This window comes from Antechinus flavipes, chromosome 6, assembly GCF_016432865.1.
Source record: "Antechinus flavipes isolate AdamAnt ecotype Samford, QLD, Australia chromosome 6, AdamAnt_v2, whole genome shotgun sequence".
Lineage (NCBI taxonomy): Eukaryota > Metazoa > Chordata > Mammalia > Dasyuromorphia > Dasyuridae > Antechinus > Antechinus flavipes.
Window position 1 is genome coordinate 128,140,068 of NC_067403.1, and position 16,797 is coordinate 128,156,864.

Consider the following 16,797-nt stretch of genomic DNA (forward strand, 5'->3'; position numbering starts at 1 on the left):
TAAATGCATTGGGGATTTTATGCAATTAAGGTTCATCTATTGTCTTTGACACATACTAGCTATGTAACCCATTTGAGTAGCTTCTTTCAGTGCATTAGGTAACTGTTATTATAAGCTGCAGAGGATATCCTGAGCTTTCTGAATAGAAGGAGTTTCCTTACCAAAGAGTACCCTATACCAATAAAATCAAGTTTATTCCCTATCCCCATCCTTTACAAGATTATGACAAATACATATATACATATTATCTTTTTAATAGCATATCATATCATAGGAATTAATGATAGCTCATGTATAGATAGTATCTTAAGGTTTACAAAGCATTTCCCCCACAAAACTATAATTTGGGTGTGTGTGTGTGTGTGTGTGTGTGTGTGTATGTATATATATATATATATGTTGTGTGTGTGTGTGTGTGTGTGTAAAATTTGGATAGGTGATATAATTAAAATTGCTGTCTCATAGATTAGGAAACTGAGGTACAGAGTACTTTTAACAATTTGCTCAGAGTTGCATAGCTTAAAAGCACTTAAGATATGATTCATAACAAGAGGTCCAGCCTCTCTCAACTGTCCCATATTGTAACTCATTTATGGCTGGAAAAGGACCTTGGGTATCATCCATTCACTCCAACCCTCTCATGTTACAAGTGTTTAGTCATTTTAAATTTCTGACTCTTTTATTTTATTTGGGGTTTCTTGTCAAAGATAGCAGGATGGTTTTCCATTTCCTTCTCCGGTTCATTTTAAAGATAAGCAAACTGATACAAACAGTGTTAAATGACTTGTCCAGGGTCACACAGCTAGTAAGTATCTGAACTCAGAAGTTAAATCATTTCCCATTTCTTATACATAATAAATAACAGCCTGTGTAACCCTGGGCAAGTCACTTAACCCCAATTGCCTCAAGGAAAAAAATAAAATAAAATAAAAAATAAGTAACAGAGCTGAAACTCAAGTCTTCTCACTTGAAAACTAGTGATTTCTCCAGTATATTTTCCTGGTTCTAAATCTTTATCAAAGAAGCAATTATACCCAAAGTACATTTGGGTATAATTGTACTTTGACAGTATTATAACCCACAAAGTTCAATATTTCCAAGAAGGTTTTTGCTAGAGGAGGCAAGTAATATATAATATGTATGTGTGTGTGTGTATGTATATATATATATATATATATATATATATATAATATATATATATATATATATACAATATATATATATATATGTATATATATATATATATATTATATATATATATTTATATATATGTGTGTGTATATATATATATATATATGATATATAATACAAAAAAGCATTATAACTAGTAACTAGAGTTGAAAGCCTAGATATATAATAGTATAGTATGTACAACTATATTTTACTAGAGTTTTAAGTACGTCTTAAAATGAAATTTTTATTTAAATTTTATTTAAAATAAAACTTTTATTATATTTATTTACTTGGTTGTTTGATTGTTTTGCTGAGGCAGATGGAATTAAGTGACTTGCCCATGATCACATAACTAGGAAGTATTAAGTATATGAGACCCCCTAAAATGCATCTTTTAAAAAGATATTGAACAGAGGCAGCTAGATGGCACATGAATAAAGTACTGGCCTTAAAAAGTCAGGAGGATCTGAGTTCAAATCTAGCTTCAGATACTTAATGCGTCCTAGCTGTGTGACTCTGGGCAAGTCACTTAACTCCAATTGTCATACACACAAAAAATACCTTTAAAAAAAAAAGAAAAAAAAAAGAACAGGAAAAAAGAAGACATTGAACAGAATAAGAAAGTTAAAATTAAGTCAATATTATTAAATATCACAGTATGGACAGTCTTCAGGAGAAGAGCTTGTCTAATTTATCCGTTTCCAGTGTCTAATTCCAGTGGTCTCTTCCACTCTTTTCCTTTAGGAAATGGAATGGGTTAGAGCGATTAGCTAAACAGTACTAAATGAAATATGCCAGCTACAACCTAGAATCATATTATCATTGGACAATGCAAAATGTTTTTATAGAACTATTTGTTCTGTTTGTTGTTTTTGCTGATGCTGAGTTTTTAATTACTATAGTTTTAATATTACTTTAACATTGTTATATAGTAAGGATAGAATGAGAGACGAGTATGTGGCCCTATAGTTTTGCTAATGAGAGATCTTGACAAAAATCAGCATGGTACCATCTCTCATATGTCTAATCTTAAGAGCACCAAGGGTTAAATGACTTACACAATGATAGCCAATATGTCTCAGGCAGAAAACATGTTATTTAAGAATTTTTTGCAACATCGGTACTTATATACTTACTTAAAGAGTTTAGTTATCAATTTGAGACAATGTTAGATTGAAGAAAAATGTTGTTTATCTTTGGCTAGCTATCTTATACATTAGCTCCTAAAGATCAGCAAACTCAATTTACCTACTTAGCAGAAAGAACTGATACTCTAGAGCCTTAGCTCATTTTGAATTTAGATATTACTATTATTCACTGAGGAATGGAGACATTCATTTATGTTAATGTGTCGTTGAGGCATATTGGTATCATTTTCAGAAAAAGCCCCTGGAATTAGGATGACTGAGTTTAAGACTTGACTGTGACATATATTAATTTTGACTATAAGAAAATCATTTGGCCTCTTATAGCAACACTATAATAACTATCTGTTATGGTCAAGTAATGGTTGTACATTAGGAGAGTTAGTTTGCACACTAAAAGCAGTAGTTCCTTCTTACATGACTGAAATCCCAGATCTGACCCCCAAAAAGCATTTTCAGTTTTTCTGTATCGTAGGTACTAAAAATACCATATGGAGCACGTAGGAAATCCAACATTGTGCTAAAAACTCTAATACTTAAAATTAATAAATTTTACATTAAATTTACATAAATTTAATATACATACATAAAATTACATTATTTTACATATGAGCCTAATATAATTTTACATATGAATCTCTTTTTCGAGCTCTGTTAATGTTGGTTCTCTTGGGGAGGGGGTGGAGTGAAGAAATTAGTTTCTGTGAGACAACACTGAGTATATATGGCACACAGATGGTTTTGTTTCCTGAGCCCAATAATGGAGGGCCAATCTAACAACATGAGGATGGCTCTGATAAAACTCAGATTGGATCATCAATGAAAAATCTATTAAGTCTCATGAAAGTCACCTCAAAATATATATTCATTTGAAATCATCCTTATTTTCTCTATGTAACTGGGGATAATTTTGTTAGTTTACTTGAAAGATTGATGAGACAAATCAATGTGGAATGATTTGTTTTTAAAATATAAAGGTAGGTAGTTTGTTGGGTTTTTTTTTTCCTGAATTTGCTACATTATTTGTCTTTGTAGAGTCACAGGAGGTGAGCTCTTTGAGGACATAGTGGCAAGAGAATATTACAGTGAAGCAGATGCCAGGCAAGTAATTCCTTCATAACATTCATGTTTGCATTTGGCCTTTGGAATCAAGTGTTATATGTGCTAACATGGACAGATTCATCATACATTTGGTTCCCTTGAAAAAAAAACATTAAGATAGCTTGGCTTTTTGTCACTGTTAGTGCCTTCCTACTGATAATTTGTCTATTCTGAATTTCTCTAGGAATATCCTTTTTTGAAGAAAAAAAAATTTTCTGCTCTAAAATTAAATTCTCATTCTCATTAATAGTTATAATGCAATCTCTTTAGGCATATGTTTAAACAAGCTTCTAAATGCCTTCCAACTTTAAATCTATGTGTGAACCTATATTCTTATTTTGAATTCCTGATACAAGGAGGAATATTTGTCTTTTCTCCCTGCCATTAAAAATGTAATTAAGAAAATATTATTTGTACATGCATGAAGTCTTTACAAGGTTACCACATAGAAGGGTTATATGTTGTCCTGTCATATGGGTTGACATGAATTTTTCTAATTCAGTAGCTATGGATGGTAACAGACAATAGATTCTTATATCCTGTGAGCAGACATTTATATGTGTGTATGCATGTATGCACTTGCACACACACATATAAATACCTAATTTAATAATTCAAATTCCTTTTTCAAATTTAACTCCAATTTGCTGCTTAAAGTTGTAGAGGGAATTAGTACTACTTAAGTGTTTTAGTAGAACTAAACATAATTACCACTTAACTTTTAAAATATGGCATGTTTATTACATTATCATGGGCAAATGAAACTTCCCAATAATTGGTGATGGCTTAAGTGAAGAGTCAGGTGTTTTGTTTTTGTTCATTTTGACCAAACAAAACAAATATAGCATCATCATCAACAATAATACAAAACCAGTTTTGAAGATAACCATATGCCTATTTGCTGTTAAAGAAAAGTAGAAAAGACAACTAATTTATTTTAAATTTTGTCTTAGAATCCTTCAGTAGGCAAATCCTATCAGTGATATTTCGGACTAATAAATATTTATGAAGCATGTGTGGACAAGGCACTGCTCTTAGAATTAATAGAAAATTTAGACTTAAGACCATTCAGAATATGAACCTTAACACTTAATTAACTTTCTCCACCTTCATCTCAGAAGTGGGAAATATTCTGATGGTTTTTTTTTTTTAATCATCACTATATATTTGCTTAAAATAGGAAATCCTGTGAAGACAGAGGCCTTCATATACAGTTCATCCTTCAGCCTTAAAAATTGAAAATTATTGTAGAAATATAATACCTGAAGAGAGGGACATATTTTTCCTCTTCCCAACATAAATCAAATTTGTTGAAAACTGGCCTGGAAAATTTAACTTTTTCTCCTATTCCCCAAGAAGTAGAGAATGAGACAATATTTTCAATGGGAAGAAGATATGAGGGAAATCTTTTCTTAAATCTTGTAATTCTTTAAGATTCTATTCTGAGTATTATTTTACACAAGAAGATAAAATCTCAGATACTCTGTCTTTAAAGCTTTGACCTAATTCTCAGAAAAGATCATCAAACAATTCATTGTAAACATACAGGATTAAACAAAAGCAACTTTTAGAAATAGGCACATAAACTCATTCTTACCCACATTTTTACCCTTGATTGCATAACAAATTATGTATCATTATGATTTGCTTTATTATTATCTGTTTTAAGAGTACCTTTCATATCTTTGAATATGTGAATATGTTCCTTAATATAAGGTAGATAATAAAAGTTAGAGACTAAGAAATTGGCATTAAAGATGAAGAAATAAATTTTGGAATCATTTACAAAAAGTATCCTACATTTCTTTCTAAGTAATGAAATGAGAAATATTCATAAAGTGACATAAGAACATATATATCCTTATGTAAGAATAGCCATTCAAAACATTAAATAATTGCAATCAGTTATAAATGCTGTGGATTTTTTTCCCAAAATAACCATCTAGAATATAAATACAAACATGTCTTTGTTGTCCTATTAACTAAGTTGCTTTTAAAAGATCATGATAAGATTTTTGACTATATTATTGCTACATAATTTATTAAAATGACAACTAACTTTGTAGAAGAATCTCATGCTTCAATTGAATTTTCAATTTTTTCATTTTAAATAATAGACACAAGATATGTGACCCTAGAAAAGTCATTTAGCTTCTCAATGCTCTAGGCAACTCTTTGAGATCATATGTAACAGAGAAGATACCAGTCTTCACAAAAGGAGGAAGTTTCCTCATCTGGAAGTTTCCCTTATAAATGAAACCTAAATAAGAGAGATAAAAGATAAAGATGGTCCCATACCCACTTTCACATGAGTTACATAATAGAATTTGTATTCTATGATATGTTCATCATTCCTTTGTGTTAAATGGCAGCTAATGGCAGGCTCTACCAGTCAATGATTTTCCCTCAGTTTAATTCACATACTATTTCATATCAGTCAGCTTTGACAAATATAGAGTAAATTATGGATTTTGACCGACTAATAAGCATGTTTTCCTTTGCTGTTGATGTGAGGTTTGTAATATTTAGTATTTACTATTACTCTGAGGTGTTATTTTTTTTTTTTAATTTAAGCATTATAAATTAAATTTAAAAAAACAAACCATTCCTATCTTTGTTTTTGTTTTTTGTTTTTTTTTTGTTTTTTTTTTTGTTGTTGTTGTTGTTGTTGTTGTTTTGGTTTGTTTTTTTGTTTTTTATGGTATTTTTTTGTTTTTTTGTTTTTGTTTTTTTGTGTGTGTGTGTGTGTGTTTTTTTTTTTTTTTTTGCCACAGCCCAGGGACTTTGGGGGGTAAACTACATAGGGAATTAATGAACAGAGCTTCTTTGACCAAAACATTACCTGTGATATTTTGTGACTAGCATTGGTTTTTCCCCTATTAAAAAACATTCTTTTTAATTCAGAAAGATGAGTACATAATTTTTTCATTTTTGTTTCACTTTTACCACTACTTTGTCTGTTTATCCCCTTGTTTTAAGACTTGTGTTTCCTTGTGACCTCACATTTTAAATAGTTTTACTCTGTGCATGAGAGATGCCAGTTTCAAACATGCCTATCACTTCACGATTTTCCAGGATTATTGTTACAGGAAATTTTAATAAAATCTCTTTCTGTGGAGAAAAATATGGTTTCTTTACAGACATGTTTATATTAGTTGATTTGCATAAAATTAATGAACACAAATTGTTTTATCTGATAAAGTCACATATTCTCTCTCTAGTTGTCTTTTCTTTTTGTTATATCCAGAAATTGCTTTATTTGGCATAGTTTCAATCAATCCTATTTTGATGTAAAGTTCAAAAACTCCTGAAGAAAATGTTATTTGTGTTTGTTTGTTTGTTTCTCTTTTAACTCCCATTTTATTTTGTATTCAGTGTGATTATATGTCTTTAAAATGTTCTCCCTTCCATTCTGCCCTTGTATCTTTGCAGTCATTGTATACAGCAGATTCTAGAAAGCGTAAATCATTGTCACCTAAATGGCATAGTTCACAGGGATCTGAAGGTCAGTATATGGAGCCTATAAATCTGATAAATAGAAGCTTTCTGGGGAAGGGCAAAGGGTGGATATCTAATATGGACTTCTTTGCTTTCTTCTCTTTCCTTCAAATTACTGCTTGACCAAAAGAAAAAAAAAAAGCATGATGGTTCTTTTCAGTTTGCTCATCCACAGGCTAAGCATGTATCACAGCAAAAGGAATCTTTTTATTTTAAGAAATTAATCTTTAGCGTAACCATTTGAGATATAATACAAGCAATTAAACTGATGCAGTATAATCTAAGCAAAGGCAAATTTCGTCAGTTGTCCTGCATTGACCTAAAGATTCTCTGGGCTGTGATGTATGTATACCTGTAGATTTAAACACCACTTCTGTTCTGAGACCATGGGTTACAGTAGCAGAACAACTGGCCATACATTTTCTCCTTTCAAGCTTGGCAGATCCTCTTAGACAATAGATAATAATTGAAGGTACTAGAAGGCAATCTATGTAAAATTCGTTAATTATGGAAACTAATAAATTATTGGAAAAATTGGGGGGAACTAAACTTATAATCTAGAACACTTTTTTTCCCCCCAGGAATAAAACAATGCATTTGGGTTGAGTTTTTAATTTATTTTATTTTTTCCCTAAAGAGATTTTCCTGGGAACCTGAGCTCCTGCATAAAATCAAATGCATCTCACATTAATCATTCATTTGAACAGGAAACCTAGCAACACGTGACAGGCAGGATCCTAATTCTTCTGACTTGGTTCTATTCTATGTGAACAATATGTATAGACAACTGGAGGCCCTTTCTTACATCTCCATTTGTTGGCTAGTTTTGTACTTTAACCCAGTCTCTGTGAGGGTACACAGACAGTGAGTGTAAGCTTGGAACTATCCCCCCTGATGTTTGCATGCAGTCATTTCATTCAGCAGATCCTGGAGGCTGTGCTTCACTGCCATCAGATTGGGGTAGTCCATCAGGATCTTAAGGTGAGTAATGCCATTGTAGTAGACCTGACACCACACAGTTCCAAACTACTGTTCAGCTGCAATTGTGCTCATGAGGGCAAAAAAAAAAAAAAAAAAAAATTCATGAAATTTGACTCATTTCATGACTTTATGAAAATACTTTGACTCATACAACCCACCCTTTACTCCATTCCTTCTGTGATACATACTTTGAGATTTCCATAAAATCTCTTTTATCAAAAGAAAAATAACATCCTGCCACTGGCAAGAAATAAGAAATTTCCATTTATAAGTATATATTATACTACGAATATAATATTATACAGTGCTGTTTTACTATTATACTTTATTATGGCATACTATAATGCACAATGCTATCCTATGCTATAGCACATTTTACTACAGAAATACAGTGACCAAACTGAGGAAAGTGATAGTACAAATGGTAACCTACATCTGTGAACTCCTTTAACCTCTTCTTATATCCTGAGTACTTAGCAGAGTATTATGACTGACTAATTGGAGTTCCTAATAATGTTCAGTTCCTAATATCTCATTTTCGGAAGAGACATTGATAAACTGGAGTTGGTTAGGGGAGAACAGCTTAGGTGATAAGACCTAAAACCATGTTGCAGGGAATCAATTGAATGTTTAGTCTTTAAATTTTGAAAGACTACTTTATTGAAGGTAATACCTGCAAATACTATACATCTTGTGTGGGACAGCGACCCTTACCCAAATTAAAATCAGAGATTCTCAAGGTAAAAAGCAAAAAAGGATTTATTACAGTCTCATAAGAAAGGGCAACTCCCAACAGACAAGGTATCAGTAGAGGAGTGCAAAGCACAAGCTACAAACACAGAATTATATAGACCCTAATTTAGAAGCCACCACTCCCATTTCTGACCTTTTCTCCCATTGTCTGGGGAGTTCTAATTTACACAGAGACTAAATATGTATCCTAGAAACAAAGACTACTAGTTAATAACACACTCTTTACCGTATTAAGTACTTAAATGCTAATGAAAAGGTAGAAGTGAGGACAGGAGGGAAATATTTATTTATCTAAGATAATTGAATACCAATTTGCTTTTAGCTATACCTCAAATTGGTATTGCAAAGTCTCAAATCACAATAAGGGTACATTCATATGAGAGGACTTAACTCAATTTATCCCATTCACTCCTCCTTCTTATTTATTATCTTTTGAAGACCTATCATACCATTTTTGATACATTTTCTTAACCATCTTGTCCTCAGGCCCTGTGGGCCTGGTTTGTCCTTTTTCAGTACTGTGGTCCATCCTTGTCCTTTTAATACTCTAAGTCTAAGTGGAACCCCTTCCTTCCCCCCGCCCTAATCCAAGTTGTTCAATCTTTATTATCCTGACCAATAATGTCTGTACTACCTGTGTGGTAAGCTGTATCACAAAGGGTAGGCAGATAGGAAGTAGTATGATTCCACCAGCACATCTTTGTTTTTAAAGAAGTTATTTCCCTTTTCTTACCAAATAAAATAAACCAAAAATGCTAAAAGAAACAGACAGATATATGCTTCTATCAGCAAGAACCATAGAACCAGTTGCCCCCAGAACAAGATCACTAAGAGGTAGTAAATGGTGAGGACCAGGTCTGGAATGGGACATGGGCCAATTTTATGTGTTCTTGGCAATTTCCTTCACTACCTGTCTATCAGCATCAATTTTCACACAGCAAGTGGATAGATTTAATTTTCCATAAATACCATCTTCGTCAGCTAACAAGTAGTCTAAAATACCAATTTGTGCTGAAGTCCAGTGCCTTTGTTGTAGTGACTATTTCAACTATGCCTGGGAATCTAATCTATTCAGCATACAAATTGGGATCCTGCACTCCCAACTCCCATGGGGCTATCTATCACCTCAACCATTTGTGTCTTCAGTAATTAGATAATCTTTCCTATCACAAAAGTCAGCAATTACAAAAATGCATGTAGCAACAGAGAGATGAATAGGCCAAGTACTCACTCACTTACTTATTTAGGATATAATAAGCACATATTTTCAGATAGGAAAATGCAAGATCTTACGTATTGTAAACACAATTAATCTCCCCTGCCACCAAAACATTCCTAATTGCCCTAGTGCAAAGTCAGTTTTAGAGGTTATAAATTGTCTTTAACAGTCCATTCTTGAGGTTCCTTCACTGGTTCTTTAACCCTGGCTTTCTTGGCCTCCAGACTGCAGTCTCAGTCATCTATAAATCTGGTAATGTCCTTCCTACTCTGCTTCTTCCAGGACTTAGTAAGCATCCACTCTCCTAGAACTGCAAATTCCAAAGGTGTTATCTGAGCCAGCAATATTTGCTTCCTAAGGAAGTGATCAGGACACTGCCAGTATATAATTCCTTAAAAACTTAATCTTTGTTTTTAAAGAAATTATTTCCCTTTTCTTACCAAATAAAATAAACCAAACTATCTTATATGGGGATCACTTCTGCAGATAGTTCTAATTCTTTAACAAAGCAATAAGCAAAAATTTGGTCCAAGGCATAATCTCTAATATCAATTAAGTAATTTTTTTCCTGAAGCATTTGGGTTAAATAACTTGCCCAGAGTCACACAGCTAAGAAGTGTTAAGTGTCCTCCTGACTTTAGGGCTGGTTCTCTATCCACTGGATTATCTAGCTGCCTCAGAAATCCATTTCTTAAGAACCTGATTCATTCTTTCCACTTTTCCTAATGAGGACAAATGCCCAGGTGTATGGAAAAAAAGATAATTGCCACTCAATTTGCAGTCCCTCCCCATTATTTCTTATGACACCTTAGAAGTAAAGTATGTTCCATTATTAGAATCATTAGTCTCTATCAATCCAAACTTAGGTACAATTTGTTCTAATGTTATTTTACTAACCATTTCTTAAGGCAACAAAACTCAGGAGAAAGTTTCCACCCATCAAGTGGTCCACTATAATCAATAAATATCTCATTTTTCCCACTGGTGTCATTTCAGTATTTAACTTGAATATTTTGGAGCCAAGTTCCTTCCCTCTAACGGGACACCTCCTTAATACTTTCTTATTTATCCTTAGACATATTACACACCTTTCAGGTACGATTTGTTTTGTAATTACACATATCCCTGTACGTCAAATTTTCTTGCTTTTATTTCTTTGATAAAGTAAGAAAGCAAGACAAACCTTAAGATTCAGAATATAAGTAATATCTAAATAACTCTGGACCAAATTTCACAAATTTATAAGGCATATTCAACAGAGCTAATAAAATGTTAAAGCACAGTTAATAAGTTAGCAGAGAACTTTAATACCCAATTTTTTTAAAACTTCAAATCAAATTTAAATACAGATTTAAACTTCTAGTAGCAATACTTCAAATAATAATGCACACATATTTCTTAAAATCTTATACCAGAATAAGCAAGTTCACAAATACACATAGTTCCAAAATTTAAGGTGATAGAAAGCTGCCCTTTCAAGTCCATATATAGGGCTTTAAGAAATTGACAGACTTTAGGACCCTGGATGAGAGGATCATAGAAATTTGGACCCAGGTGTCCAGCTGCAGGTCTGTGGCCCAATAACTATAGCTCATCCTCCATGCCAGAAATGGGCAGGCAGGGGGCAGGGTGGTGGTGGTGGTGGCAATGTCAAATATGTTGCGGCACCAGCACAAACTACAGAAGAATCCAGATCAGCCAGGAGTGCCAGGCTAGTCAGGATGGATTCAACAAGCTTCTCTAAGAGAGAGAAGCATGGAAAATCCCAGAGAGGGCTTCTTTTTTTCTTTTGCAGTTTTTATGTAAACCTCAGATTCAGGCCTTCAGAAGGCCCTGTAAATCAGAAGTATTTTTAAGCTTAAAATTACAATAGACTAATTCGAGTTAACTGACTGAGACACAGTACAAAGCAACTTAATGATTAGTCTCAAAAACCCCAGAATCTGCTAAAATGTTTTAGCAGTTTTATAAGCTTAACTATTTCAGCAGACTTAAATTGGCCAGTTCTAGAGCTACAGAAATATATCTTTTTTTTCTTTTCTCTTTTTTCTATGGAAGTTAAAAACTTTCCCTATCTCAGAACTAATCCTTCCTCTCTCTAGATAAAAGGTATTTGCATAAGTCCAATTATGTACAAAACACTTTTAAATCCCAAATAGCTAGCTCTTTTTCTTTTTAATTCAGCTACTGAGAGAAATATGGAAGACAAAATGCAGGCTCACACATACACATAAACATATGTTGCTTTTCTAACTTGATAAAGCTCCATATCTCGCCGCCCCTCCTCCCCTCCATCTTTGGATGGAGAGAAATGGAGTTCTAGAACTGCAGCCAATAGGAGCCAGTCAGCTAGATGTGGAAGACTCCTTTAAATTTATATCTAGTCTCTGGAGATTGGCAGTTTCTCCTAGCAGAGCATCTGCCCAAGCAAAGTATCAGTATTTAAAACCTATAAATTTTGGTACTTCATCCCAATTCTTCCTAAAAGGCTATCTTCCAGCATCCTAGGTAGGTTTTTAGAGCCACCCGTCTTACATTGTTCCTGTCCCATAGTTCACAGTATCTTGTCCTTTTTGATGGAGGAATCACCTAATCTTACCAGAAGGAAATTAAGCACACCATTATGGAGGATTAATTTGACTGAGGAAATAGCCAATTGAGAAAAGTTTGAGATCAGGTAAGTTGTATATCACCCAAGTAGGGCAGGAAACCAGTGAGGGGGTAAGAGTGACTTTAAGAGGTCTAACTTGATAAGAGTACTTTTAACTTGTTATCTCAAAGTCTCAAGTTATAATTAAGGCATAGGTCAAGACCTCATTCTTATATTGAGGTCTTCACTCAGTTTATTCCATTCATTCTGAAGACTATGTAGCACAGCTTCTTTAATACTTTTTCCTTGGGACACCAAGTGCATAATTAGGATCAATAGATGAATGTTATAGCAAGTTAGATTTATTGCTTATTATAGAGGAAATTATTTATCTAATAGTTAGAACCATCCATAGGTGGAATGAGCTAGCTAACTTAATAAGTATCCAGAAATCTTCCTATTGTCATCAGAGGTCTTCAGGATGTGATAGGATGATGATTGTCCAAAGTTTTTTTTGTTTTGTTTTGTTTTGTTTTGTTTTGTTTTGGGGGGGGGGTCTTCATATTCCATGGCCTTCTGAATTTTTAATGATGAAAATCTCTGAGGGTTATGTTGTAATCATACACTATGAGAGATTGATGCTTCAGTTATGAATAGACAATATAACTTTTAGGCTCCCTTTCTATTCTAAAAACTTTATCATTCTATTGATGTATTTTTTTCAATTAGAAATAAATAAGTCAAACTCCTCATCAACATGGTTACCCAGAAGGAGATATTTTATAGCATATATGATGTGTCTTTTAATTTTTTTTCTTTTTTTATTGTTGTGAATTTGACAATTATAAGAAAACACATACATCAACGATTGCAATTTTACATTCAGTCTTCTTTCTTGTTCTATGTAGACTAAAAAGTTTGCATTTGCTGATTATTGTCAAGTTCAAAATATTAAAAAATTAAAATACATATACATATCTATGTATATATATTACATATATAAAATACATTTCTACAATTATCATACTGTACAAGAAAAATAAGATTAAAAAGGAAAAAATGAGAAAGAAAACAAAATACAAGCAAACAACAACCAAAAAAAAATGTGAAAATAGTACATTGTGATCCACACTCAGTCTCCACAGTCCTTTCTCTGGGGGGAGCAAGATGGCTTTCTCAATCACAAGACCATTGGAACTGGCCTGAATCACTTCTCTTTTGAAAAGAACAACATCTGTAGAATTGACAATTGTATAATGTTTTTGTTTCTATGTACAATGTTCTCTTGGTTCCACTCACTTTACTTAGCCTCAGTTCATGTAAGTTTTTCCAAGCCTCTCTGAATTATGCTGCTGGGATCATTTCTTATAGAACAATAATATTATATAACATTCATATACCATAACTTACTCAACCATTTTCCAACTGATGGACATCCATTCAGTTTCCAGTTCCTTGCCACTATAAAAAGGGCTGCCAAAAACATTTTTTGCACAAGTGAGTCCCTTTCCCTCTTTTATGATCTCTTTAAGATTCAAGCCCAGTAGAAACAACCCTGGATCAAAGTGAGATGAGTGAACTTTGTATGACCTGAATGAGCTCTATAAAATTATAAAAATCATGTCCCTTTGATCTACAACCCAAACAGTCTCTGCATCCTCTCAGAGCAAGATAAGCTGTCCTGTCAGGAAGTCACAACCCCAGGCAAGATTTCATATTCAATTGAGAATTATCAAATTTCCCCTAGACTTATACATAAAATGGGTCTGCAAAAATTGATTCTTTGCAGATTTCTCTCTTGAGAAAGATATGCCCACCGAGAGAATCCCTCTTGGTGTTTCTTTAACAATAAAGCCTTTTTACCATAGTTTCTGGATTTAGTGAATTCTTTTGCTCAGAATTGCTCTCCAGAATTGTTCCAAAATTGTTGGATCAATTCACAACTTCAATAACAATGTCTTAGTGTTCCAGTTTTCCGACAATTTTAGTGTATTTGTTAAAAGACCTTTAATTGACAGGATAAAAGGGCAAACAGTGTCTAGAGTGGGTTTGATTATAATACTTTCTTTTTCCTTCCGTCTTCTTCAGAGATACTGTAAGAATGTCTGTGGAGGTTAAATTAAACCAGGTATTTACATATATATATATATATATATATATATATATATATACTTCTTTCAAGCTGCAATATTAAAATTTGCTAAGACTAGCATAATTTCTGTTCAAAACATTTTTAAAATGTAATATAGCCATCTGCATGGCTGATAATCACACTCAACCAATGTTTTGTAGGTTTAAAATACTCATTTCTTTTTCCTTTTTGACTCCTACAGAACAATTTTTTTGAGCATTTATTTTATTTGTTTTTTTTTTTTCATAATTATAACTTTTTATTGACAGAACCCATGCCAGGGTAATTTTTTTACAATATTATCCTTTGCACTCACTTCTGTTCTGACTTTCCCCCTCCCTCCCTCCATCCCCTCCCCCAGATGGCAAGCAGTCCTATACATAGAACAATTCTTTTTAAAGGGAAAAACATCATTTCATAGCTAATTGACAAGAATACTCAAGGACATTTTAAAAGTGTCTTGTTGCACATAATAATAATAAAAGAGAATAGTAGTACAAGAGAATTCTAGATAAGAGAGAATTTTTTTTCTAAGAGAGATTAATCATAGAGATGTTGAGTCATTTGGAAATTCTGTCCTATGATATACTATATCAAGGTATCTTTCTTATTTGCTGGCAAGAGAATGACTGTCTTCTGTAGGAATGATTTCCAATTGACTAAAGACATGGTGGAGTCATGAAATTCTGGTGTAAATCCATGAGAATGCAGTTGTGTTGAAATACTTTGTCTAATTGGAATGTATTAAAAAAAGAAAGAAAGCTCAAATCAACTGGTCATAGCTTCAGTTCAATAAATCAGTGTGTTTGATATGATTTCTGAGATTATTTGACAAACAAAATTGCTCCCTCCCAAAAAATACAGGTTCTTCTTTAAATCATTCTTTGACAATCCAGCTTAAATTGATATTTTCAATGTAATGTTAAGTGCCAGGATGCTTTCTGCCACTTTGTTTTTGTTATGTTTTTATGCAAAAATTGGAAGAGAATACTTCCATTGTTCCCAAAATTTCTATTTGCTAAAGACAGTACTTGGATACATCTAGCTTTAGGCTTATTGGATGACTGCCCCTCTCAGAGAAATAATCTTCATCGAGGAAAAAATAATATGCTTGAAATTTATTTTTTTAAATAATTTATTTCAGTATTATGTTCTTATTAATTTATAAAAATGCATTAATGTCTTTTCATGATATCAAATTGTGAATCGCAAAATTTGGAACAGAATAAAAGCACAACCATCCTCCCTTTCTCAGTACTAATTTTAGATAGAGATAAGAAAGAAAGTCTATCTATCAACATTTCTGACAACCAATTTTACTAAATAATCCTACCCTATTCAAATGTGTTTATCCACCTATAGATCATAGGCATATGTAAAATAATCTATATAAAGCACTTTGAAAAGCTTAAATTGATATAAAAATGTGAGCTATAATGTTGAAAAGTTGTGGAACAATACAATTCATGATTTTGAGGTAACAAGCGAAGCATCAAATATTTATTAAAAGAGAAGTTTCTTAGAAGAAACTTTTTCATTAAAACAATTTCAGAGTCATAGCCAATAGAGATGTTGTTGCCAAGAAAAATTCCTCATCATTCATCTCTAAGTTTCCAGAGGCTCTCAATAAAAGTGAGATGAAGCCAATTTTTCAGCTAACAGCCCCATATGTGAAGGAAGTAAGTTTGTTTCCTCTCAGATTAGGTTCACAATCAATTTCAGTTTGCTTACATCTTTGTTGGCAAGAGGCAAGAGAAACTGAAAACACTGTAAAGCAAAAGATGCTTGACTACATTAGTGAGCTAAAGGATTTGCTAAGTACCATGCTAAATTAGCACTTTGTAAGGATTCCAACAGTTATTGTGGAAAAGATGACTGTGCTTGTGTAAGACCTGGGATCGTATCCTAATTGTTCCAATTTACTGTTGCTCATTTAACTTCGTTGGTCTTCAGTTTCATTATCTGTAAAATGAGGAAGTTGGACCAAATGACCTTTAAGGCCTTTTCTACTATAGTTCAAAAGTTTCTGTTGTTATTCTATGTTTTCCTTGCATCATTTCAGTGTAAAAGAAAGGAATTGTTCAGTTTATAATACAGAGCGATTATTACTTATTATATAAAATTCTAATTTATTGTAAAGAAGTCATTTAAAGTGAACTAAGATTTTGGGGATACCATATACTTAGAGTATATGTGCATGCAGACA

General features: G+C 32.8%; 1 protein-coding gene across 5 annotated transcripts in view; it reads left to right on the top strand.

Moving 5' to 3' along the window:
* The window catches only part of CAMK2D (calcium/calmodulin dependent protein kinase II delta), a 422,764-nt gene that overhangs the window by 304,669 nt on the left and 101,298 nt on the right, over positions 1-16,797 (top strand). For 3 of the 5 annotated variants that reach the window (XM_051965934.1, XM_051965936.1, XM_051965935.1), the window contains exons 5-6: positions 3,354-3,419; positions 6,852-6,924. In XM_051965934.1, coding sequence (XP_051821894.1) covers positions 3,354-3,419; positions 6,852-6,924 — 139 coding nt within the window. Of the gene's footprint in view, positions 1-3,353; positions 3,420-6,851; positions 6,925-7,825; positions 7,899-16,797 lie in introns of all 5 variants that reach the window. The other 2 variants (XM_051965937.1, XM_051965938.1) reach the window with 1 other exon arrangement.